Source organism: Vanessa cardui, chromosome 8 (assembly GCF_905220365.1).
Source record: "Vanessa cardui chromosome 8, ilVanCard2.1, whole genome shotgun sequence".
NCBI classification, from domain to species: Eukaryota; Metazoa; Arthropoda; class Insecta; order Lepidoptera; family Nymphalidae; genus Vanessa; species Vanessa cardui.
This window is the reverse complement of record NC_061130.1, coordinates 13,369,460-13,390,649: the sequence shown is the minus strand read 5'-3', so window position 1 is coordinate 13,390,649 and position 21,190 is coordinate 13,369,460. Positions and strand designations below refer to the sequence as shown.

Below are 21,190 nucleotides of genomic sequence, written 5' to 3'. Positions count from 1 at the left end.
TTCGCACACTCACATTTATACTTTTATGCGTGTGTGTGTTTATTTATATATACCTATAATAAAATTTGAGTGTCTCTTTGTAATATTAAAATAGCGCTTTTTACTCAATGCATATGTAAGCGTACACAATACATATACCAAAATAAAAAAAATTACAATTTTAGTCTCTCTGTCTGATTGTTCCGGCGAATCTCTGAAACGACTGGACCGATTTTTTCGGGACTTTCACTGGCAAATAACTGATATAATAGGGAGTAAGTTAGGCTACAAAATTTTTGTTATATTCAAAGGCGTACAAGGTCGCGGGCACAGCTAGTCTACATACATAATAGTTCTGCATGTTTTTTTCTACGTGAATACATACTATGATACAATTTAGTATTACAGCATAAATCTCATTATAAGATAATAAAAGCAGAGCTATACCGTCCGTGTAGGTAGGTTAGGATTACCCACACATCCTTTATTCTACTGCCAAACAGCAATACTGTTAAAGTTTGAGTGAGCCAGTGTAACGACAGATACATGTATTACGTTTGTTCTCAAGGGTGGCGAAGAAATGGCAAATATTTCTTGCAGTGCCCTTGCTTATGGCAGTGGTATCCTCTTACTATTAGGCATATATACATGTTTCAGGACTTGATATCATAATAGTAACCTCAGAATAAAGAAAATTATACAAATGTAGCGCAGAACATTATACTGAACCATAAATAATCATTAAAGTGACAGCATTTTTTAATATTAACAAGAAAAGAAATTGTAATTCGTAGAACTGACAAGAATCGTCAATTAACTTAGGAGAGAGTTACTAGCTACTAATTTTCCACCAAGTACAGTACAGTACTATACATTTCCCACTGCTGGGCTAAGCCCTCCTGTCCCATTAAGGAGAGCGTGGTGGAATGCACATGTAGCAGAATTTCGATAAAATTAGACACGTGCAGGTTTCCTCACGATGTTTTTCTTCACCGCCGACCACGAGATAAATTATAAACACAAATTAAGCACATACATATAGTGGTGCTTGCCTGTGCTTGAACCCGAAATCATCGGTTAAGATACACGCGTTCTAACCACTGCGCCATCTCCGCTTAATAATTGTGGTTATGCGAATATTATTAAAATGAACGGACTTAGTATTAATTCCTCTATTTAGTCTTTTTAACATCTCTAACTTCAGCATAACATGAGTTTAATTTCAGTAGTTCGGGATGGCGAAAATAATGTTATCGTTCTTCAATGATGCTCCAATCTCTCTATCTATTGTTAGGGTGACACGCTATAGTCCAATTGTTTTCTAATGACAGCTCAATCGTATTTAAAAATAAAAAATAGTGTTACATGCCAATATTAAATGCTATGCCATATAAAATGATGTTAATTACAGTTTAACAAATTATTGATCAATTAATTACAATAATAATTGTATATAATAAAGTAAATTCAATAGCTCCTGCTATATTAATAATATGCAATAATAATGTGATATAAATTATGATATAGAATCAAGTGTCATAACTCCGTATTGAAGGCTAAGGTTACTCTCGTAACATGAGCTTAATATTCTTGTTGAAATTTTAATATTTTCTGGTTTTATTTCAGCCACGGTGTCTCTTTATACATTTCATTGTAGGCATAATTAATTTAACTTAACCTACTTTTATCACAAACTTATTTTATTCGGAGTCTAATTATGTAAATAATATTTTTTGGGCTAGCGACCCGACGTCACTTCGAGGTACTTTGCTTGATTCATTTTATTCGGTAAAGTATTCAGCTTTATTCTGAAACATTGTCATAACACAAAGGTATATGATTTTTTATTTTTTTAACAACTAACTGCTTCAGTAATGTAAGGGGGTGCAAATTACATCTTAGCGCCCCAAGCCAACCTCACCTGCCCGTGGTGCATCCTGCCAACTAGCAAACGAGGCTCTGGCGACCGAATGATGGCGGTATAACCATCAAAATAAACGTAGCTAAATACCACAGGCCGATGACGGGCAGCAGCGTTACCGGTGCGAGTAGCTACGTTCTGCGATCGCCAACACGCCTGCCCAGCGTGGCGATTATGGGCAATATCCTCTATATGCAGCACTCACACAAGCCACGGCCCCCAGTTCCCGGCAGCCCCGCTATTCCTCGTCATGGTGGCGATGATGGTAACGGTGCTAAGAATCACCGGGCTACGGGAGGCCACCACAACCGACTGACCCTTGCGACGTACAACGGACGCACGCTACGGCTCGACTCGCATCTGGCGCAACTTGAAGTAGAACTTGGGAAAATTAGGTGGCACATATTAGGGTTATGTGAAGTTCGGAGAGAGGGAGAGGACACCGTAACCCTCGATTCGGGCCACCTAATGTACTTCCGAGAGGGAGACCAACAATCCCAAGGTGGCGTTGGGTTTCTGGTAAATAAGTCCCTAGCTGACAACGTTGTGGAAATCTCCAGTGTGTCGAACAGGGTTGCGTACCTCATAATAAAGCTCACCGAGAGGTACAGCCTCAAGGTAGTGCAAGCGTACGCACCGAACTCGACACACTCGGACGATGAAGTGGAAGAATTGTTCGATGATATATCGAAGGCCCTCCACTTCACCACGAAAACCCACTACAACGTTGTCATGGGGGACTTTAACGCTAAAGTGGGAGTACAGAATTGCAGCGAATCGGTAGTAGGACCCCATGGATTTGGATGTAGGAATCATAGGGGGCAAATGCTTGTCAACTTCCTCGAACGGGAGGGGCTCTTCTTGATGAACTCCTTCTTCAAGAAACAGCCGCAAAGGAAGTGGACGTGGCAAAGCCCCGACACTATGACCAAAAATGAGATAGACTTTATCGTGACAGACAAGAGGCACATATTCAGAGACGTCTCTGTGATCAACAGGTTCAATACCGGTAGTGATCACCGACTTGTCCGAGGCTCTCTGAATATCGATTTTAGGGCCGAGCGCGTCCGTCTGATGAAGTCCACGCTCCGACCAAAGCTGCTCCAACCCATTGCGGGATCTGAAACGTTCCAGTCAAACCTGGAGAACCGATTCGCTGCCGTGAAAACCACAACAGACGTAAACCAGACCCTAGAAAATGTAGTTCGAATTCTCAGGGAAGAAGGTACAAGATTTTGTGGCATGCAGCGTAAGGGCAGGAAGTCCAAACTTTTAGAAGAGACCTTAGGGCTAATGAAGTAACGACGTGAAAACCCACCTGTCACTTCGTCAGAGAAGCGGCAACTAAACCGAGAGATCAGCAAGCGCGTACGACACGACCTCCGGTGCTCCAATACTCTTACGATTGAAAGAGCAATCGAGCAGAATCGGGGGTCTAAGGTGTTCGTACAATCTCTTGGAAGGAGCCACCTGACAAAGTTGACCACATCAAGTGGAGAAGTCGTTTCTTCCAAGACGGCAGTTCTTTCGGAAGTAGAGGACTTCTACGGCCAATTATACGCATCGCATGCACCTCGACCTGATCCCGAAAATAAGGATTCTAGAGCTACATTAACACGCCATTTCTCAGAAGACCTGCCGGAAGTCAGTGTTGGAGAAATCGAGATTGCTCTTAAACAGCTTAAAAATGGTAAAGCCCCTGGAGAGGACGGTATTACTATAGAGTTATTAAAAGCAGGAGGTAATCCGGTACTCAAGGAACTCCAAAAGCTTTTTAACTCTGTCCTCTTCGAAGGGAGAACTCCGAAGGCGTGGAGTAGGAGTGTGGTCGTCCTGTTCTTCAAAAAGGGAGACAAAACCCTGCTGAAGAACTATCGTCCCATATCCCTACTGAGTCACGTCTATAAGCTGTTTTCAAGAGTGATCACGAACCGTCATGCGCGAAGATTCGACGAATTCCAACCCCCAGAACAGGCCGGGTTTCGGACCGGATACGCCACCATAGACCACATCCACACAGTGAGGCAGATTATACAGAAGTCCCAAGAGTATAATCGGCCCCTGTGTCTTGCATTCGTGGACTATGAGAAGGCCTTTGACTCGGTTGAAGTCTGGGCTGTTCTGGAGTCCCTGCAGCGTTGCCAAGTTGATTGGCGATATATCCAAGTGATGAGATGTCTCTACGAAGCCGCCACCATGTCCGTCCGAGTACAGAATCAGCAAACAAATCCCATACCATTGCATCGAGGAGTGAGACAAGGGGACGTTATTTCCCCCAAATTGTTCACTAATGCAATGGAGGATATGTTCAAGACGCTGAACTGGAAAGGACGTGGCATCAACATCAATGGCGAATACATCTCTCACTTGAGATTCGCGGACGACATCGTCATCGTAGCAGAAACGCTGCAGGACCTACAACAAATGCTGAACGATCTGGCTGATTCTTCTATGCGTATCAGCCTACGGATGAACTTGGATAAAACCAAGGTCATGTTCAATGAACATGTTCTACAGGAACCGATTGCGATACACGGTACCGTCCTCGAAGTTGTTCAAAAATATGTCTATCTTGGGCAGACTCTGCGATTTGGTAGAAACAACCTTGAGGACGAGGTGAATAGAAGAATTCAGCTAGGTTGGGCAGCGTTTGGAAAATCACATCGAATCTTTACATCGTCGATCCCACAGTGCCTTAAGACGAAAGTCTTCAACCAGTACGTCCTACCCGTCATGACATACGGAGCCGAAACGTGGACATTCACGGCAAGGCTGGTCCACCAGTTTAAAGTCGCTCAGCGTGCTATGGAAAGGGCTGTTCGGGCCACTTGATGTTAAGTGGTCACCATCACCCATAGACAATGAAGCTGTAAGAAATATTAACTATTCCTTACCGTCAATGTCCCACCAACCTTGGGAACTAAGATGTTATGTCCCTTGTGCCTGTAGTTACACGGGCTCACTCACCCTTCAAACCGGAACACAACAATGGCGGTAGAATAACTGATGAGTGGGTGGTACCTACCCAGACGGGCTTGCACAAAGCCCTACCACCAAGTAAATTAAAAGTTAAAACTAGATTGACTTATTTAACTTTGAGTTAGACAAGAGAAACTGCATCACTTTCTACCTATTATTCAATATAATATCAGAAGGTCTAAAATACATAATGACATCAAACATTTATAGTACGACACAACTTAGATGTAGCATCGGCAAAATTCGTAAAACCGATCACATCCAAATTGAGTACGCTGTCCCAAATTATCAATTTATTTCTCATGCGAATATTATCTTTGCACAAACGTAATAACTTGTAATATCATATGACCTAATATATTCGTCAATTTGACACGTCGTTTTACATGCACTTGCTTTCTCTGACGCGAGAATCTATAGCCACGAATAGCGTCGAATGGTGCGATAGGGAGCTAATCGGTTTTATTTTCATTCCATTGCATTTTCCGATGCTACATCTAATTTGTGTCGTACTATATGTGGGTTATCATATGCTTTTCATAGTACATGAGTACAAACATTGCCTATTTCTATATTTCGGATTACACAACGTCAAGAGTCTCGTTCAAAGTCAAGAACCTGGTTTTGATAACCTGGTGACTTGAAGCGTATTCTGATCAATAGAGCAGTCAGCAAACATTGATCGATACTTCCGATTTGAACCATCTTGTAATCAACCAATAAAAAAAATCTAAATCAAAATAAACTTTTTCAAGTAGGCTTTCGCAAGCACTTTTGAATCGTCACTTTACAATTAAGTGAAGCTACCATCGGTTCGAAAAGTCGATTCTACCGAGAAGAACCGGCAAGAAACTCAGTAGTTACTCTTTTTCAACATTTAAAAAATACAAAGTCATGTAAGTTAAAGAAAATTATTTAAATTAATATACCCTGCTTGGAAGTCCACGCTTTTATATCATCTATGAAATCTTGTATCAAATAATATGCTTTTTTTACCAATGTATTTTTTTACAAACGATTTGAATTTACGAAACGGCAAAGTTAAAAATATCTGCGGAATTTTATTATAGAAACAGATACCTTGCTCCAAAAAGGATTTATTGACTTTGCGGAGTCGGAAACTTGGCGTTGAATGAGTCAGAAAGTCAGCTAAGCGATTGGAACCAGATAAAAATCAAATTAGTCAATAAGCAAGTCAAAATATTATATATTGCAAAATATTCCGATTACCATAATCATTTTCATTAATACGATTGTTGAAATAATTTTGCAATCGACTACAAAGTAACATAAATATTATTACTGTTTTAATGTAAATAATTTGTTCGTTGCAAGCTTAAATTGAATTTTAATAAGGCTTTGTTCAGAACTCTATTCAGCCATTATCGAGGGCCGCATTGAAATGTCAAAGGCTACTTTTGTTCAACTTTGAATAAGGTATGTCATTGTTATTTTTTTTTACTCAAGACCATATCTAGAAGGCTTTTTATTTTTATGTTGTTAAAGTTACATCTAACATCTAAGTTTCACCCGCACCACCTTGATGTCCGAAAATCCAAAACAGCGCGATTTCTTAGACAGTTTCTGAATCGCACAACCACTTTGTGGAACCAGCTTCCGCCGGCGGTTTTTCCGAACCTATACGATATGGGAACCTTCAAGAAAAGAGCGTACTCCTTTCTTAAAGGCCGGCAACGCATCTGCTAGCCTCCTGGTGTTGCAGATGTCCATGGGCGGTGGTAGTCACTTTCCATCAGGAGAGCCTACTGCTCGTTTGCCACCTATCTCATAAAAAAAAAAAACTGATCAATACTAGTCCGTTATAAAGTTACATAAATTTAATATAGGTAATAAAGAAAGGAACTTTTTTGTAATGTCCTATTGAAAAAAAACTATCAAAATCAATTCATATATCATATCAGCATAGTACGTTTCGAAAAAAAGTTTAGTATATTATATAATTCGACGACCTCCGTGGTCGATTGGTGTGTACACCGGTTTTAATGGATACGCCAATCCGAGGTCCCGGGATCAATTCCCGGCCGAGTCGATGTAGATCATCATTAGTTTTCTATGTTGTCATGGGTCTGGGTGTTTTGGGTCCGTTGTTACTTCTGATTTTCCATAACACAAGGGCTTAAGCTACTTACACTGGAATCAGAGTAATGCATGAGATGTTGTCTCATATTTATTTATTTATAATTATAATGAATGAATTATTATACTTAGCTACGGTACGCTTATTTTGAATAATACTTTATAACTTGTAAGTTTGTTCGTTTGACTTGCTTTTGCAACTAAATTAATACCACTTCCATTTTCCTAACGATTTGAAATTTTACATCTTTGTTTCTATGCAACAATGCCTGATTATGATAACACAATAAGCTTTTATAGAATATGAAATTGTATATTTATATTGTATTTGTATTGATTTGACTTCCCACATAGTCATTTTCCACTATTTGAAAAATTGATTACAATCGTATTTATATTTTTTTTACAATTCATATATTAAGGCAGTCTAATTCATCCTAGGTTAGCGTTACTTAGATAAGGTTTCAAAAACCCCGAAGTGGGGCCGATAAAAAGTTATTGGACATTCACTATCTAAAAATTCTCAGTAGAAGGCCGAAAGTATTAGAGAGTGTTCACTCTTGTGCCTCGGATAGCACGTAAAGCTATTGATACAGTGCATGAGCTCTTTCCGATCGTGTCGTATTTGCGGTTCCATCGGATTATGGTATAGTGATTCGCCCACAAAGTCGTCTATTATAGTATGCTGGTTGCTTGGTCACTCATGAGATTAACCATCGTAACCGACCGACTCTTCAGTTGGACGATAGCCTACTAGGACTATTGGCGTTCGGGCAGTGGACGTGCTGCGAAAGCGATTCCACAGCCTCTCCCTTTCCGTGCTGATGACGGCCATTGCAGGGTTTTTAGTGAGTACAATCTCACACAACTGGACATCCCCCCCAGGAGTCGGGTATCTATGAAGTTTCTCCCTGCTTTAAATATAAATAAAAAGGACTATTAGCGTTGCAAGCATGACTTTCATGATCATAGTATTGCTATAAGTTCACATGTAAAATATTAGATAACAACAGCCTGTAGATTCCCACTGCTGGGCTAAAGGCCTCCTCTCCTTTTGAGGAGAAGGTTTGGCACATATTCCACCACGCTGTGCCATTGCAGGTTGGTGGATTACACATGTGGCAGAATTTCTATGAAATTTGTCACATGCAGGTTTCCTCACGATGTTTTCCTTCACCGCTGAACACGAGATGAATTATAAACACAAATTAAGCACTGCTTGCCTGGGCTTGAACCCGCAATCATCGGTTAAGATGCACGCGTTCTAACCATTGGGCCAACTCGACTCCTGTAAAAGATTATTTCATATTAAAACATAAAGTTATTAAGCCAACAGATCACCCATACAAAGTTCTTGTATCATATCCAATAGTTTGTCTGCAGTGAATGTAAACAAAACAGCGTTCATTTTAATACTATTATCAATATCGATGTAAAACTTTTATGTTAACAGAACAAATACGTGCATCCGTGTTAAAACAGATTTCAAAACTCCCGAGTAACAGTTTGAAATACTAATTTAATTTTAAAATGGAAACTGCCGGTATTACGTCGGCTTGTAGAATTTAATTTACTTTCCCACTTTCTATTTATTTCGACTTGTGAATATGAGATAAATTCATTTGAAAGACAGGAAATATAAGGCTCAGCGGGATGATACCTTGTCCTTATAACAATTTAAAAAAAAGAACTGTCAAAAACTGCGTTCTTGATTTTATTTTGACATGACGTGTGGTGTCAGTTGCATTATGAACGCAAAATGTTATGTTTTATAAAATAAATTATGATTTATATTATTTTCAATTATGACTTAAAATTTTGTTAATTTATTGCATAAAAATTGTTAACATTAATTTCTCAAATATATCACTACATAGTATAAAACAAAGTCATTTCCTCTGTCCCTACGTCCCTTTGTAGGCTTATATCTTTAAAACTACGCAACGGATTTTGATGCGGTAGATAGAGTGATTCGAGTGAAAGGTTTTTGTATATAAGACATGAACAATGTAGTAAAAAAACATTGATAATTTTAGCAGCTTGTGTAATAAAACTACTCACATAAAATTAATTTATATCACTGTATTAATTTACCAATCGATACATATATTATTTAGCCGCTCATTGTATATATGTAATTATATCTTTTTTCCGCCCACCCACGAATTTAGCTTTCCTCCGCCCTGCCCGTTCAAAATCAACCGCCTTTTGTTTTCAACCGACTTCAAAAAGGAGGAGGTTATCAATTCGTCTGTATTTTTTTTTTTTTTTATGTTTGTTACCTCATAACTTTTTACTGGGTGGACCGATTTGGATAATTTTTTTTTTGTTTGAAAGGTAGTGCTTCCCGTGGGGTTATGTATATGCGCGACAAATAGGTGAATAACTCAAAATCACGTTAACCAATTTTGATGATTCTTTTTTTATTATAAAGGATATACTTTAAGGGTAGTTTGGTGAAAGTTTGGTAAGGTTCTGAGCACAGGATCCATGACAAATTAAGGGAACGGAATATAACAATAACTATAACTACGTTATATAATCGTAAATCGACTTTTAAGTAATCTAATATTTTTCATTTCATTTTACCTAGGAGGACTCTCAAAAATGTGTTAAATATGCAATTATTTTTATTACTTTTTAGTGCATTTTAATTTGTTTTAAAATACTGTTTTGTTTGAAGTCGGTTTTTCTTTTTGTTAAAATTTTATTTTTCTCGTGCCAGGCAGTACCAGTCGCCGCACCACGCCACGAGAGGAAGTGACGGGCGTCCCACTATACGATGTCGATAACTGAATCAAAAATATACTAATAAACGTTATTTCAAATAAAAACGTATTTAAAAATTAAAGCCGTACTAAATATTAATATTATTTTAATTCAAATTATATAAGTATATTTAAAAAATCATGATATTTGTAATGTGATGTTGTAAATAAACAAATTCTGTAGTATATTTACTATCACTATTGCACCCGTGCGAAGCCGGGCGGGTCACTAGTACAAATATTAATTCCAAATAGTTACTGTAAAAATCTTGTCCGTGTGGAATGGTGGTAAGAATGCAGCATTTCACTATTGAATCGCAAAAAGTAATCGTTGAATTTTATCATATTCAATATAATTTTAGGATGGTCACGAGTTTAAACAACGATATTCTTCCAGATTCATTTATTAACACTATTTTTACATTCATTTTACCCACTAATCCGTATTTTACAATACATCCTGTAGTTTATTTCGCATTCGATTTCTTAACATTCTCTTTCTTACCGGCCAGTACAGACATTCGGTCAGTATTAATCGTGATAAATTAAAATATATCATTACAACATATTCTAAAAATAGTCAATCGACATATTATTAACTAAATTATTCTAAGAAATTATAGTTATACAATGTTAAAAAAAAATAACTCTGACAATCATGTAATGATTTTACGTATTACCTACTATGTATCAATTTAGATTTGTGCATTTTTTCTCTAGATTCGTAAACCTTAATAATCTCTTATCTTTTCGCCATCAGTACGCGCGATACACTCAAAAAGGAGAAAGGTCTACTCATTTACAAAGGCGCACCCCTTGACATGAATATAAATGACATCCCTTGACATAATATGTATAAATTATCATTTAATTTTTATAAACATATTTATTAACATAAAAAGAGTATATTAACATAAATGCTTTAATTTTGAAATTACCTTGGAACCTCCAAGAAAATAGCCTACAAATTTCTTAAAGGCCGACATCGCACCTGCGGCTTTGTAGATGTCCATGGGCGATGGTACTTACTTTCCATCAAATTAGCCTCCTACTCATTTTGTCACCTATAGAATAAAAAGCACGACTAAAAATTTTAGTTAGTCTAAATCATGACCACGTGGAATGGTGGCATGATTTGGCAAAGACAGCATTTTCCCGTTAAATCGCAATTTTGATCCTCTGCGAAAAATATTAACCGCGTTCCCTTCTCCAGTAAAGACAATAACGTGAATAATATTATACACTTCAATTCATATTTTTGCACTCACTCGTTACTCTAACTCTTAGATTAAGTTCAACTGAAAATGGGACCAAGAACATTTGGAATAGGAGACGAATATTTGTATTGTTTGTTTGCTTCTTTCTTACGAGTTTTCAAATATTAACTCAATTTCCTTTTCAATATAAATATAATCTAATTTGTATTATTTTTTATATTAATCGTCATTCACACCAAGTCACTTGTAAACCCGAATGTCACTCGTACGCCGATGATTTAAGGGAGAAGCGTGAGATCAAGTAGAGATCTATACAAATAAAACGTATTTATACTATAGCGCGTTATAATAATAAGTCAGCGACTAGCGGTTCCCCGCGTTCCCACACCCCGCGTCGGTCCGAGCGACTCCGCGCAGGAGTCGGTGTTCGGTACTCCCCGGACCCCGCTCCTGCGTAATTACTAGCTAGTTAGTCCAACCTCGTCACCCGACCGGTGTGTGTTAATTTATTTCTCTTTCGCGCAATACGAGTATACGAATACCTAATATCATTAATAGTTATTATGTTATAATTAAAATAGCGTTAAGTAATAACAATTGTGTATAAGCGTGTGAATAAACGTTTTTTTCTTATTAATTAATTGTTATATTTCATTTAGACCGCTATAATACATATATAAAAACAACAGCCTATAAATTTCCCACTGCTGGGCTAAAGGCCTCCTCTCCCTTTAGAGGAGAAGGTTTGGAACATATTCCAACATTTTTCAATGCGGATTGGTGGAATATACATGTGATAGAATTTCTAGAAAATTTGACAAATGCAGGTGTCCTCACAATGTTTTCCTTCACCGCCGAAAACGAGATGAATTTTAAACACAAATTAACCACATGAATATTTAGTGGTGCTTACCTGGAAACTCCCAATCATAGGTTAAGATGCACGCGTTCTAACCACTGGGCCATCTCGCCTCTTATTATATGAGATGTATTAAGATAAAGTTTCTTTTTTACCCAGAGTATATCACATTCATGAAAATTAATTTGAAATGTTCTCTTGATAGACCAAAGCGTACAACTGGCATTAAGGATACTTCCCAGGAGACTCATGCAGATGCTTCAAATCCGGTTGCCTTATTTTCACACATTTAATTCCCGAGATTGGTGAGACATTGAGGATATTATTATGTTATAAAATGACAATATTAGTGGTATAGTGACCACTTATCATAACGTGGCTCCTTTTTCAGTAAACTTATTGAATAAAAAAAAATAATGACGAATTCCAAAACTTACTTGTATGTGTATGAACAACATCAGCTTTTTAAATTAAATGGTACATTAGTTTATAGTATTATTTAGCCCCGTGCGAAGTCGGGTCGGGTTGCTAGTTTTTATATAAACCTCGAAATATGATATAATATTACAATGCAATGAGTTTATTGTACTAATAAAAAAGAAATGAAGCTATGTAAAAATACAGCCATGAAATAATGTACAACTGAGAGCAGTCTCATTTTCTAAATGAGAAATCATTTCCAAACTAGCATTGGGCAGAGGAAGTGAGAACATTAATTAGTAAAAATAAAAGCAGCTCGGAGTTAAAGTTATACGGATGTTACCAATTAAAAATGTTATTAAAATTCATGCATTTTATGTATATTTTCATAAAAATTACACGATACGATTTCCGCTGCTCGGGAAGGATTTATTTTTATTTATGAAAATAGAAAGTTCCTAATTTACAAACCGAGCCTGAATTCGACTTTCAAAATTCAATTAAAACTTTTCGCGTGCTATAAATAGACATAAATTGACTAAGACAAATCGACTTAGTATGAATATTAAATTATGTGAGTGCGTTCTCACAGCACAAGTCTCCTATCGATGATGATGTAGACTTAGCGAATAACATGCTTGAATACTTTAAACCAAGGTAGGTCATCACATATATAACAGACAAGCAACACTTAATACAACTTTTTTTTATGGTATAAGTTGGTGGACGAGTATATGGGCCCCCTGATGGTCCCCTGAAGTGAGTGGTCACCATCACCCATAGACAATGACGCTGTAAGAAATATTAACTAATCCTTACATCGTCAATGCGCCGCAAAACTTGGGAACTAAGTTGTTATGTCCCTTGTGCCTGTAGTTACCTGGCTCACTCACCCTTCAAACAAGAACACAACAATACTGAGTACTGTTGTTTGGCGGTAGAATAACTGATGAGTGGGCGGTACCTACCCAGACGGGCTTGCGCAAAGCCCTACCACCAAGTAAACTTACTTAACGTAACTTTTGAAGGGTTGATAAGCAAGTATAACTCCAAACACTTGGAACATACCATCTTAGTTCCCACGGTTGGTAGCGCATTGGCGATGTAAGGAATGGTAAAATTTGGATAAGGATGCTCATATGACGGCAGGCTATTGTTAGGATATCACGTTATAAATAAATAATTAAATAAACTAGTAACTAAAAGCAGTGTTTTATTAATTTCCTACAAAAGAGTTGATCCAAAATATGGAAGTTTTTCGGATGACCATAATAGAAAGGATTTCATTCCTATTATGATCTATTGTGGTACATGAAATATACGGTGGAAGAGTCGAGATGATCTAGTGGTTAGAACGCGTGCATCTTAACCGATGATTGCGGGTTCAAACCCAGGCAAGTACCGCTGATTCGTGTGCTTAATTTGTGTTTATAATTCATCTTGTGCTCAGCGGTGAAGGAAAACATCGTAAAGAAACCTGCATGTGACAAATTTCAGAGAAATTCTGCCACATGTGTATTCCAACAACCCGCATTGGAGCAGCGTGGTGGAATATGTGCCAAACCTTCTCCTCAAAGGGAGAGGCCTTTAACCCAGCAGTGGGAATGTAGAGGCTGTTGTTGTTGTTTCTTGTATGGTAGTATTATTGTACTGAATATCACGTAGATTTAATTCTCTGTTTTTTTATTGCAAGCCCAAATTACTATAATTTAAAGTTACGTAACCCACAGAAACAAAAGCACTCCAAACCAACATTTTGTAAAAATGTTATCACGTAGTCTTGATATATTATGACGCACCCATCAAGAGCCTGCTACGTGTCGGCCTTATCGTAGTAAAAAGCAAAAATACGTTTTTATTAGACCTCTCACTTAGAAACGTTATTAGTATATCACACGATACCCATAGATCATGTAGCCTTTCAAATTGAGATAATTTTTATCTTAGTTTTTTTGGCTTGTTGTGGATATTTCAAGTTATTTAACTCACGTCGTTTTATTTTCTTAGGAAGAAATATAATATTCTGGAAACATAGAATTGATATAATTATAAATAATGATAAATAAATGCATAATATATCAAATATGTTAAATAATTATATCACACAAATATTCTTTGATAACAATATTAGTGTAGTGGCAGTGTAGGTTCCAAAAATATATAGTTAAAGTAATTTGTTAAAATTAAGTAATCAAATATATGTGACAACTGTTCGATGTATAAACCAAAATTTACAATTTAAAATGCACATATTACTGAATTTAAATTCAATGAAAAAAGGCCAAAACTAAGTATCACCAATTTTATTGTTAATTTCACTGAACACATTGCAGTACTTGAATCACGCAACATAACTAAATCAGCAAATCCCAAGACGCGTGGATTTGTAAAAAATTCATGATTTTATAATTTTACTATTAATTATAACAAATAAATATCTCATATTATAGATAAAGTACAAAAGTTAAGTAAGCTTTATCCAATAAGTATAAGATGATATGACATGATGACGTTAAGCATCTATTATTAATAACAAGGATTCAGTAGTTTAGTGTAATTGTAGGGTCTTCTCGTATTTAACTATGAAGCCTTTAGATATTTACAAATTATAAGCCTAAATTATAATTTTCAGTAACTTTACTTTTAGTGAGTTTCTAATTTCTATTATATTATGGAATATATAATTAATCATAATGTATTTGTTTCAGCGTAGTCGACGCTGACCGCCGGCCTGGTATGAGGGGTCCACGTCGGGCGACCTACCTCTGTTCACCCCTTCGCGAGCCCACCTTTAACACGACCCACTTTATCCTCACCCTCCCCTTAATCCTTCTAATTTTACCAATTTATCATACACAAATGACTAATCAAAATGATCTTAAATTGAATAGTGAAATCAATAAAATACAAGATGAAAAAAATAATTTAACTGGTGATTCTGTTTTAAACAAACATAACGCACTTCGAGAAGAAAATCTTTATAGATCTTTGAACAATGACATGAATACATTGAGTTACCAAGGTCTACTAAATAGATTTAGAAGAAAAGATACAATTAGAACAATCAATAAGGGAAATTACGAGAGCGCAAGTGAGGTACTTTTAAATATTACATACAGTCCAATAAATGATTTACTACCAAATATATCTATTTTAGATAAAGATATTAAAACAAAAATAAACCATATAGATAATAATGAAATAGATAATTTGATAGCAACAAAAGTAACAAGTAGAAATACAACAAAAGATCATATTGATATCAAAAGGACAACATTAAGAGAAATTAGACAAAATAGAAGAATCGGTTATACAAAGGAAGAAGCAATGGGAAAACTTAAAATTGACGAAGAAACGCGATCAAAGTTATTCCACGATTACTCGTCAACGCTCAACAGAAGCAGTAGTGATACAAGCGAGGTTATTAACCTCACTGATTCAAATAAGCCAAGTGAATTATTGGATAAAAATTTTAAAGTCGATGAAACAAAACAGCCCTCAGAACGAGATTTATTTACAAGAGTTAATGAGTCATTAGTCCATCCCGCTAACCTTACCCATCCTTTAATTAAGAACTTTACAAAATCAACAAAGCCCAGACCCAATGATGGTAAGTTAATTTGAGTTTTATTTGAATGGGATTGAGCTCGTTTTTTATTGTAGGTGGAGTTTAAAAAAACATTCTGGAAATCAAATGTTTTAATGTACTGCCTTTTAATGTAACCTTGAAAATTTGCTCTGATGTGATATTTTTAGATATTACGTGATGTTTAAGTATTTTATTTTTCTCCTTTAGATTTTTTTATTTTATTTTTTTATTTTTACATAAATATTTTTATAAATTTAGAACGTGTGCATCCTATTCAAACCTCTTAGTTAGATGAAAGTGAATCTAATGATTTCAATACCTAATATAAAATAAAGTCGCTTTCTCTGTCCCTGTATCCCTATGTATCCTTAAATCTTTAAAACTACGCTATGCATTTTTATTAGATAGAGTGATTCGAGAGGAAGGTTTTTGTATATAATACATAGAAAATATAGTTAAGAAACAGGGATAATTTTAGAAGTTTCTAATGTGATGTGAAAAATATAATAAGTAAATCTATAGTTTATTTAGTATCAGATTACAGCCGTGCGAAACCGGACGGGTCGCTTATTTTATCGAATAAAATAATTCTTTCCTCATTTAAAAAATATAAATAAGGCGAAAAAAACAATTTTAATCTAAATCTCGTCAGGCATGTTGTCTATGCGTATGTTGTATCATTGTTTTTATTAAGTTACATTTTATACATTTATTACGTTCCAATATCGAAGCAGTATCGCGTTCTAAATTTTTGCGAAGAAATCCTATTATTACATGATATTGAATTTTCACATTTTTTTAGTCTTATACCTACAAAAATTCCGTTTATTCAATTCCAAATCAATCTAAACGAAATATCTAAACCCGTCTGGGTAGGTACCACCCATTCATCAGATACTCTACCGCCAAACAGGTATATCGTTCATTCGTTTTGAAGAATCAGGTACTAGTCCTCACTATTTATTTGGTTCTAATTTAAAAATGGAATACCTAAGAGATACTTCTGTTAGGATGGTCACGAGTTTAAACAACGATATTCTTCCAGATTCGTTTATTAGCACTATTTTCACATTCATTTTATCCACTGATTCATGTTTTACAATACTTCCCGTATTTTAATACTATCCCGTATTTTACTACATATCTAAATTTAGCCTCTCATTCTCATTATTTCCAAATTAATAATATAAGTATCACCAAACATTGCCGCCGCATTCGATTTCTTGACGTTCTCTTTCTTACCGGCCAGTATCAGACAATCGGCCTGTATTAATTATGAACAATTAAAATATTACATTACAACATTTTCTAAAGTATAATATTCAATCGTCAATATAATAGTCAATCGACATATTATTAACTAAATTATTCTAATAAACTATAGTTATACAATGTATAACAAAAAATAACTCTAACACTTCGTTTATCAATACATATACTGGGATTAAAGATAAAACAACTTTAATCCCAATATCTATTATATCTCGCATAGGGTTCTCATAATTATACAAGGTACTCGTAGTTCACAAACAGGGTTTAAGTACTTTGATTTATGCAGGACTGGATTCATGGCTATAGCGGCTGAAGAGACTCCTCGCCATTGAGGACTTATGTTTATATAAACACAGCGAGCCTTTGACAGAATACCGTGATATATAATAATCATAACATACATATATATTGACATATTTCATAACGACAACAGTCTGTAAATTTCTTACTTCTAGGCTAAGGCCTTTTTTTCTCGCTGGAAAAACGCATTACGCGCTTCCCCACGTGATGGAATCCCCGGAGCTTTGAACGCCGAGTGCGCCCAAGTACGCCGGGTTTACCCACTAAAATACCTGCGGTACCCTCTCCGTCTTTCGATGGACGCCACGGGATCGCTTACGCATGCTACCGTGACGCTCTGACGGTCGGCCCACCTATGCGGGCCTCTAACACCTAGGAGTTCTAGGCCTCCTCTCCCAATGAGGAGAAGGTTTTGAAACATATTCCACCACGTTTTCTAATGCGGTTCGGTAGAACAGACACGTGGCAGAATTTCTATGAAATTGCGGTTTCAAAATTTCAATTTAAATTTTCGCGCGATAACGGATCTATATTTGGTATGACGTCACTTCTGTCCGTCACTGGCACACTGTTCGTACTTTTCTCACTGGTTTTCATACGTATGCATTTTTTTTCTCGATCTTTGAGATACTTTAGAAAATTGAAAACAGATGCTTCGAAACTCCGAATGAAAACTTTGTTCACGTATGTTTCGTACCAATGTGTTCATTTACTTCAACAAAATTTTCGAATAAATGATTTTTGACAGAACCTTCTAACACAATACTGAGATAAAAGTGGTTAGACAAACCTTACTTCCATTTTAATTGGAATAACGCAATTAATTTTCATAAATATTATATTTTGATGTTCCCTACTGTTATAGATTGCTATTTTTCCACTGTTTTCACACACAATTTTTAAATCCTATTTTATTCTATGCTGTCACATCTGATACGGGTTCATCCGGTCTGGGAAATTACAGGCAACCCGTATACTTTTTAAAAGGTCTTCATTTATCGTCAAAAAAACGTGTTGTTTAGATTGATTGATAAAATGTTTTGTTATTTACACAAAACGCTTTGATATTTAAAATTACGCATCTGATTTTGATACAATTTTTAATAGAGTGTTTCAAGAGGAAGGTTTATATGTAAGAAACATGCATATGATAGTAGAGAAACACTGATCATTTTAGAGATTTCTAAATTGATATGACGTTAATTAGTTACTGGCGCTGACATTGCAAACGCTGGCTGAGCCTTAAAAGATATTTAAACATTATAAAGTACAGTATTGAACGCCTTAAAAATATTGCAATCGGGGCCTTGCTATTGTTATATAAAACAACATTTTATTTATATAAGAATTATTACCATTAAATTGTTAACTATATATAATTAAGAATTAATAATAGTTACCATATAAATCATGACCGCGTGGAATGGCATGAATGCTAGCAGCATTTTCCCTTTGACAATTCCAGTCCTCTGGGCAGAAACTGCACCATATTTCCTCCCCAACGAAGCCCGAGGTGTTATGCTTTTGCAGATGTTTGGAGAAGGACATAAAGGTATCTTGGAAAAAGAAACGAAAAAACATATAAAAATATTAAATAGTTTAAAACATAAGACATCACATTCATAATTAACCCACCCACGGGCCTCCAAACTAAAAGGTTGCTGGGTTGATAACCCCCTTTTAGCCATGACCGTAAGCATTAGCCAGTACCCAATCCCAAGATACCATAACCCAGTTAATCCAACAACCCGGATTTATTTCAAAGATATCCCTTACTTCAATTAAAAAAGATTAAGTTAATTATTGTGAAAAAAAACTGATAAGACTATACACTTAAAATATATTTCTCCGGATGAAATCTTTATTACATCCGCCCGGAGACGGATCAGATATCTAATAATTCAATTCTCTGCTGTCGGTCATTGTGTACTGAGCCTCTATAAAGGGCACGGTTGAATTAGGTGCTTACGACGAGATTAGTTAGAAACTCGATAATACACTTTCAAAAGATTTAATTAATATTTTAAAGCAATATTCTCGTTCCATAAAGTTTAATCTTCTCGAATATATTTCGTGTTTGTACACATAATTGACACATTTTCGTCAATTAGTAAATATATAACGACTTTAATGTTTAAATAAGACGCATAAAAAGTATTTATCTAAAGTACTCTCTCTTAAATCTTATGCCTTATGTTTTAGACTAGCTAAGCTATGTTATTTGCTTTTGTATATTCGTTAAAACATTTAGAAATTGTTATGCCATATTTTAGCGGACGAATAAATAAGCCACCTAATCGTAAGTGACAATGCTCATAGACAATGGCGCTGTAAGAAATAGTCCCATTCCTTAGATAGTCAATGTGCCACCAATGGGAACTAAGATGCTATGGTTCCTGGGGCTGGGTTTTTTGAAGGGTGAGTGTGCCACTTTAGGCTCACTCATCAAACCGGACCACAACAATATCAGTATTGTTTGGTGGTATAATATTTGACGAGGATGGTACCTACTAGACGGGCTTGCACAAAGCAACCAAGCTAAGAGTGTGTACTGGTCAACTTCACAGAAAATAATTACAAACTGCCTCACTTTCTTGTGATGAATAGCAATATAACATGATGTTTAATAAAATATATAAAATTTAAAACGCCAAAATGTTTATTATACAATGTAAAAAAAGGCATGGGCATCTGCGAGCCTGTGAGTGTTGTAAATTAAATAATAATGAATAACACGACCGTTGATACAGGCAAAATACTTGATCCTTAAATTCTTACCAGCTCCATTACACGAGAATGTAACACATCCAATTTACTAAAAAACAGTCTGACTGCCAACATCTAATCATCATAATCATCATCATCAACAACAGGCTTTTTTCGTCCACTGCTGGACATAATGGCTCCAATAGCACGTCACTGTGATCGATCTTCGGATACTATCCAGCTCCTGTATCTAATAATATACTTTTACTGTTTGGAAGGATTTAAAACTGAAACCCTTGAATGCCATATAAGATACAAGAACAAAGAAATAGTTTCCAAATTGTACGATAAGTTCCCATTTTATTAAAATAGAGTATAAGACTCAATCGTAAATTGAGATCTTTATATGAAGAGAATTGAAAAAGGCGAATGTTTTAACGATTTCCTAGCAATAATAGTACTATCGTAATGAGATCGAAAAAGACTTGTTGATATCGGATCAAATACGTGCACATTGTTTGTCCAGTTTTTCAGACGAGTTGAGATTTTCAAGACACTAAATGTAATTGGAGTCGAGATGGTCCAGTGGTTAGAACGCGTGCATCTGATGATTTCGAGTTCAAACCCAGACAAGCACCGCTGATTCATGTGCTTAATTTGTCTTTATAATTCATCTCGTGCTCAGCGGTGAAGGAAAATATCGTGAGGAAACCTGCATGTGATAAATTTCATAGAAATTCTGCGACATGTGTATTCCACCTAACCGCATTAGAACAGCGTGGTAGAATATGTTCCAAACTTTCTCCTCAAAGGGAGAGGAGGCCTTTAGCCCAGCAGTGGAAATTTACAAGCTGTTGTTGTTGTTATTGTTGTACATGTTATTGAATAATATAGTTCAGTTTCGTAATTTAAGCTTTTAGTGTGTGAGTTAGTTGACCCAGTATCTAGAACAGAACATGTAATTATCGCTGTATTTGTGTATATCTTGATAGGACACTAATTTCTGTAAACAGCATTGTAAATTTGTTTATATGAAAAGAGCAACTATGCGAGATTCTTGCCGTTTCTCCTCGCTAGAAGCTG

At 36.0% G+C, this 21,190-nt stretch overlaps 1 protein-coding gene across 1 annotated transcript in view; it reads left to right on the top strand.

Annotated features, from left to right (window-relative positions):
* LOC124531873 (gamma-aminobutyric acid type B receptor subunit 2) overlaps positions 1–21,190 on the top strand; it is a 164,324-nt gene that overhangs the window by 82,566 nt on the left and 60,568 nt on the right. Inside the window, exon 2 of the mRNA XM_047106436.1 lies at positions 14,949–15,850. Coding sequence (XP_046962392.1) covers positions 14,977–15,850 — 874 coding nt within the window. The 5' untranslated portion in view covers positions 14,949–14,976. The remainder of the gene's footprint in view (positions 1–14,948; positions 15,851–21,190) is intronic.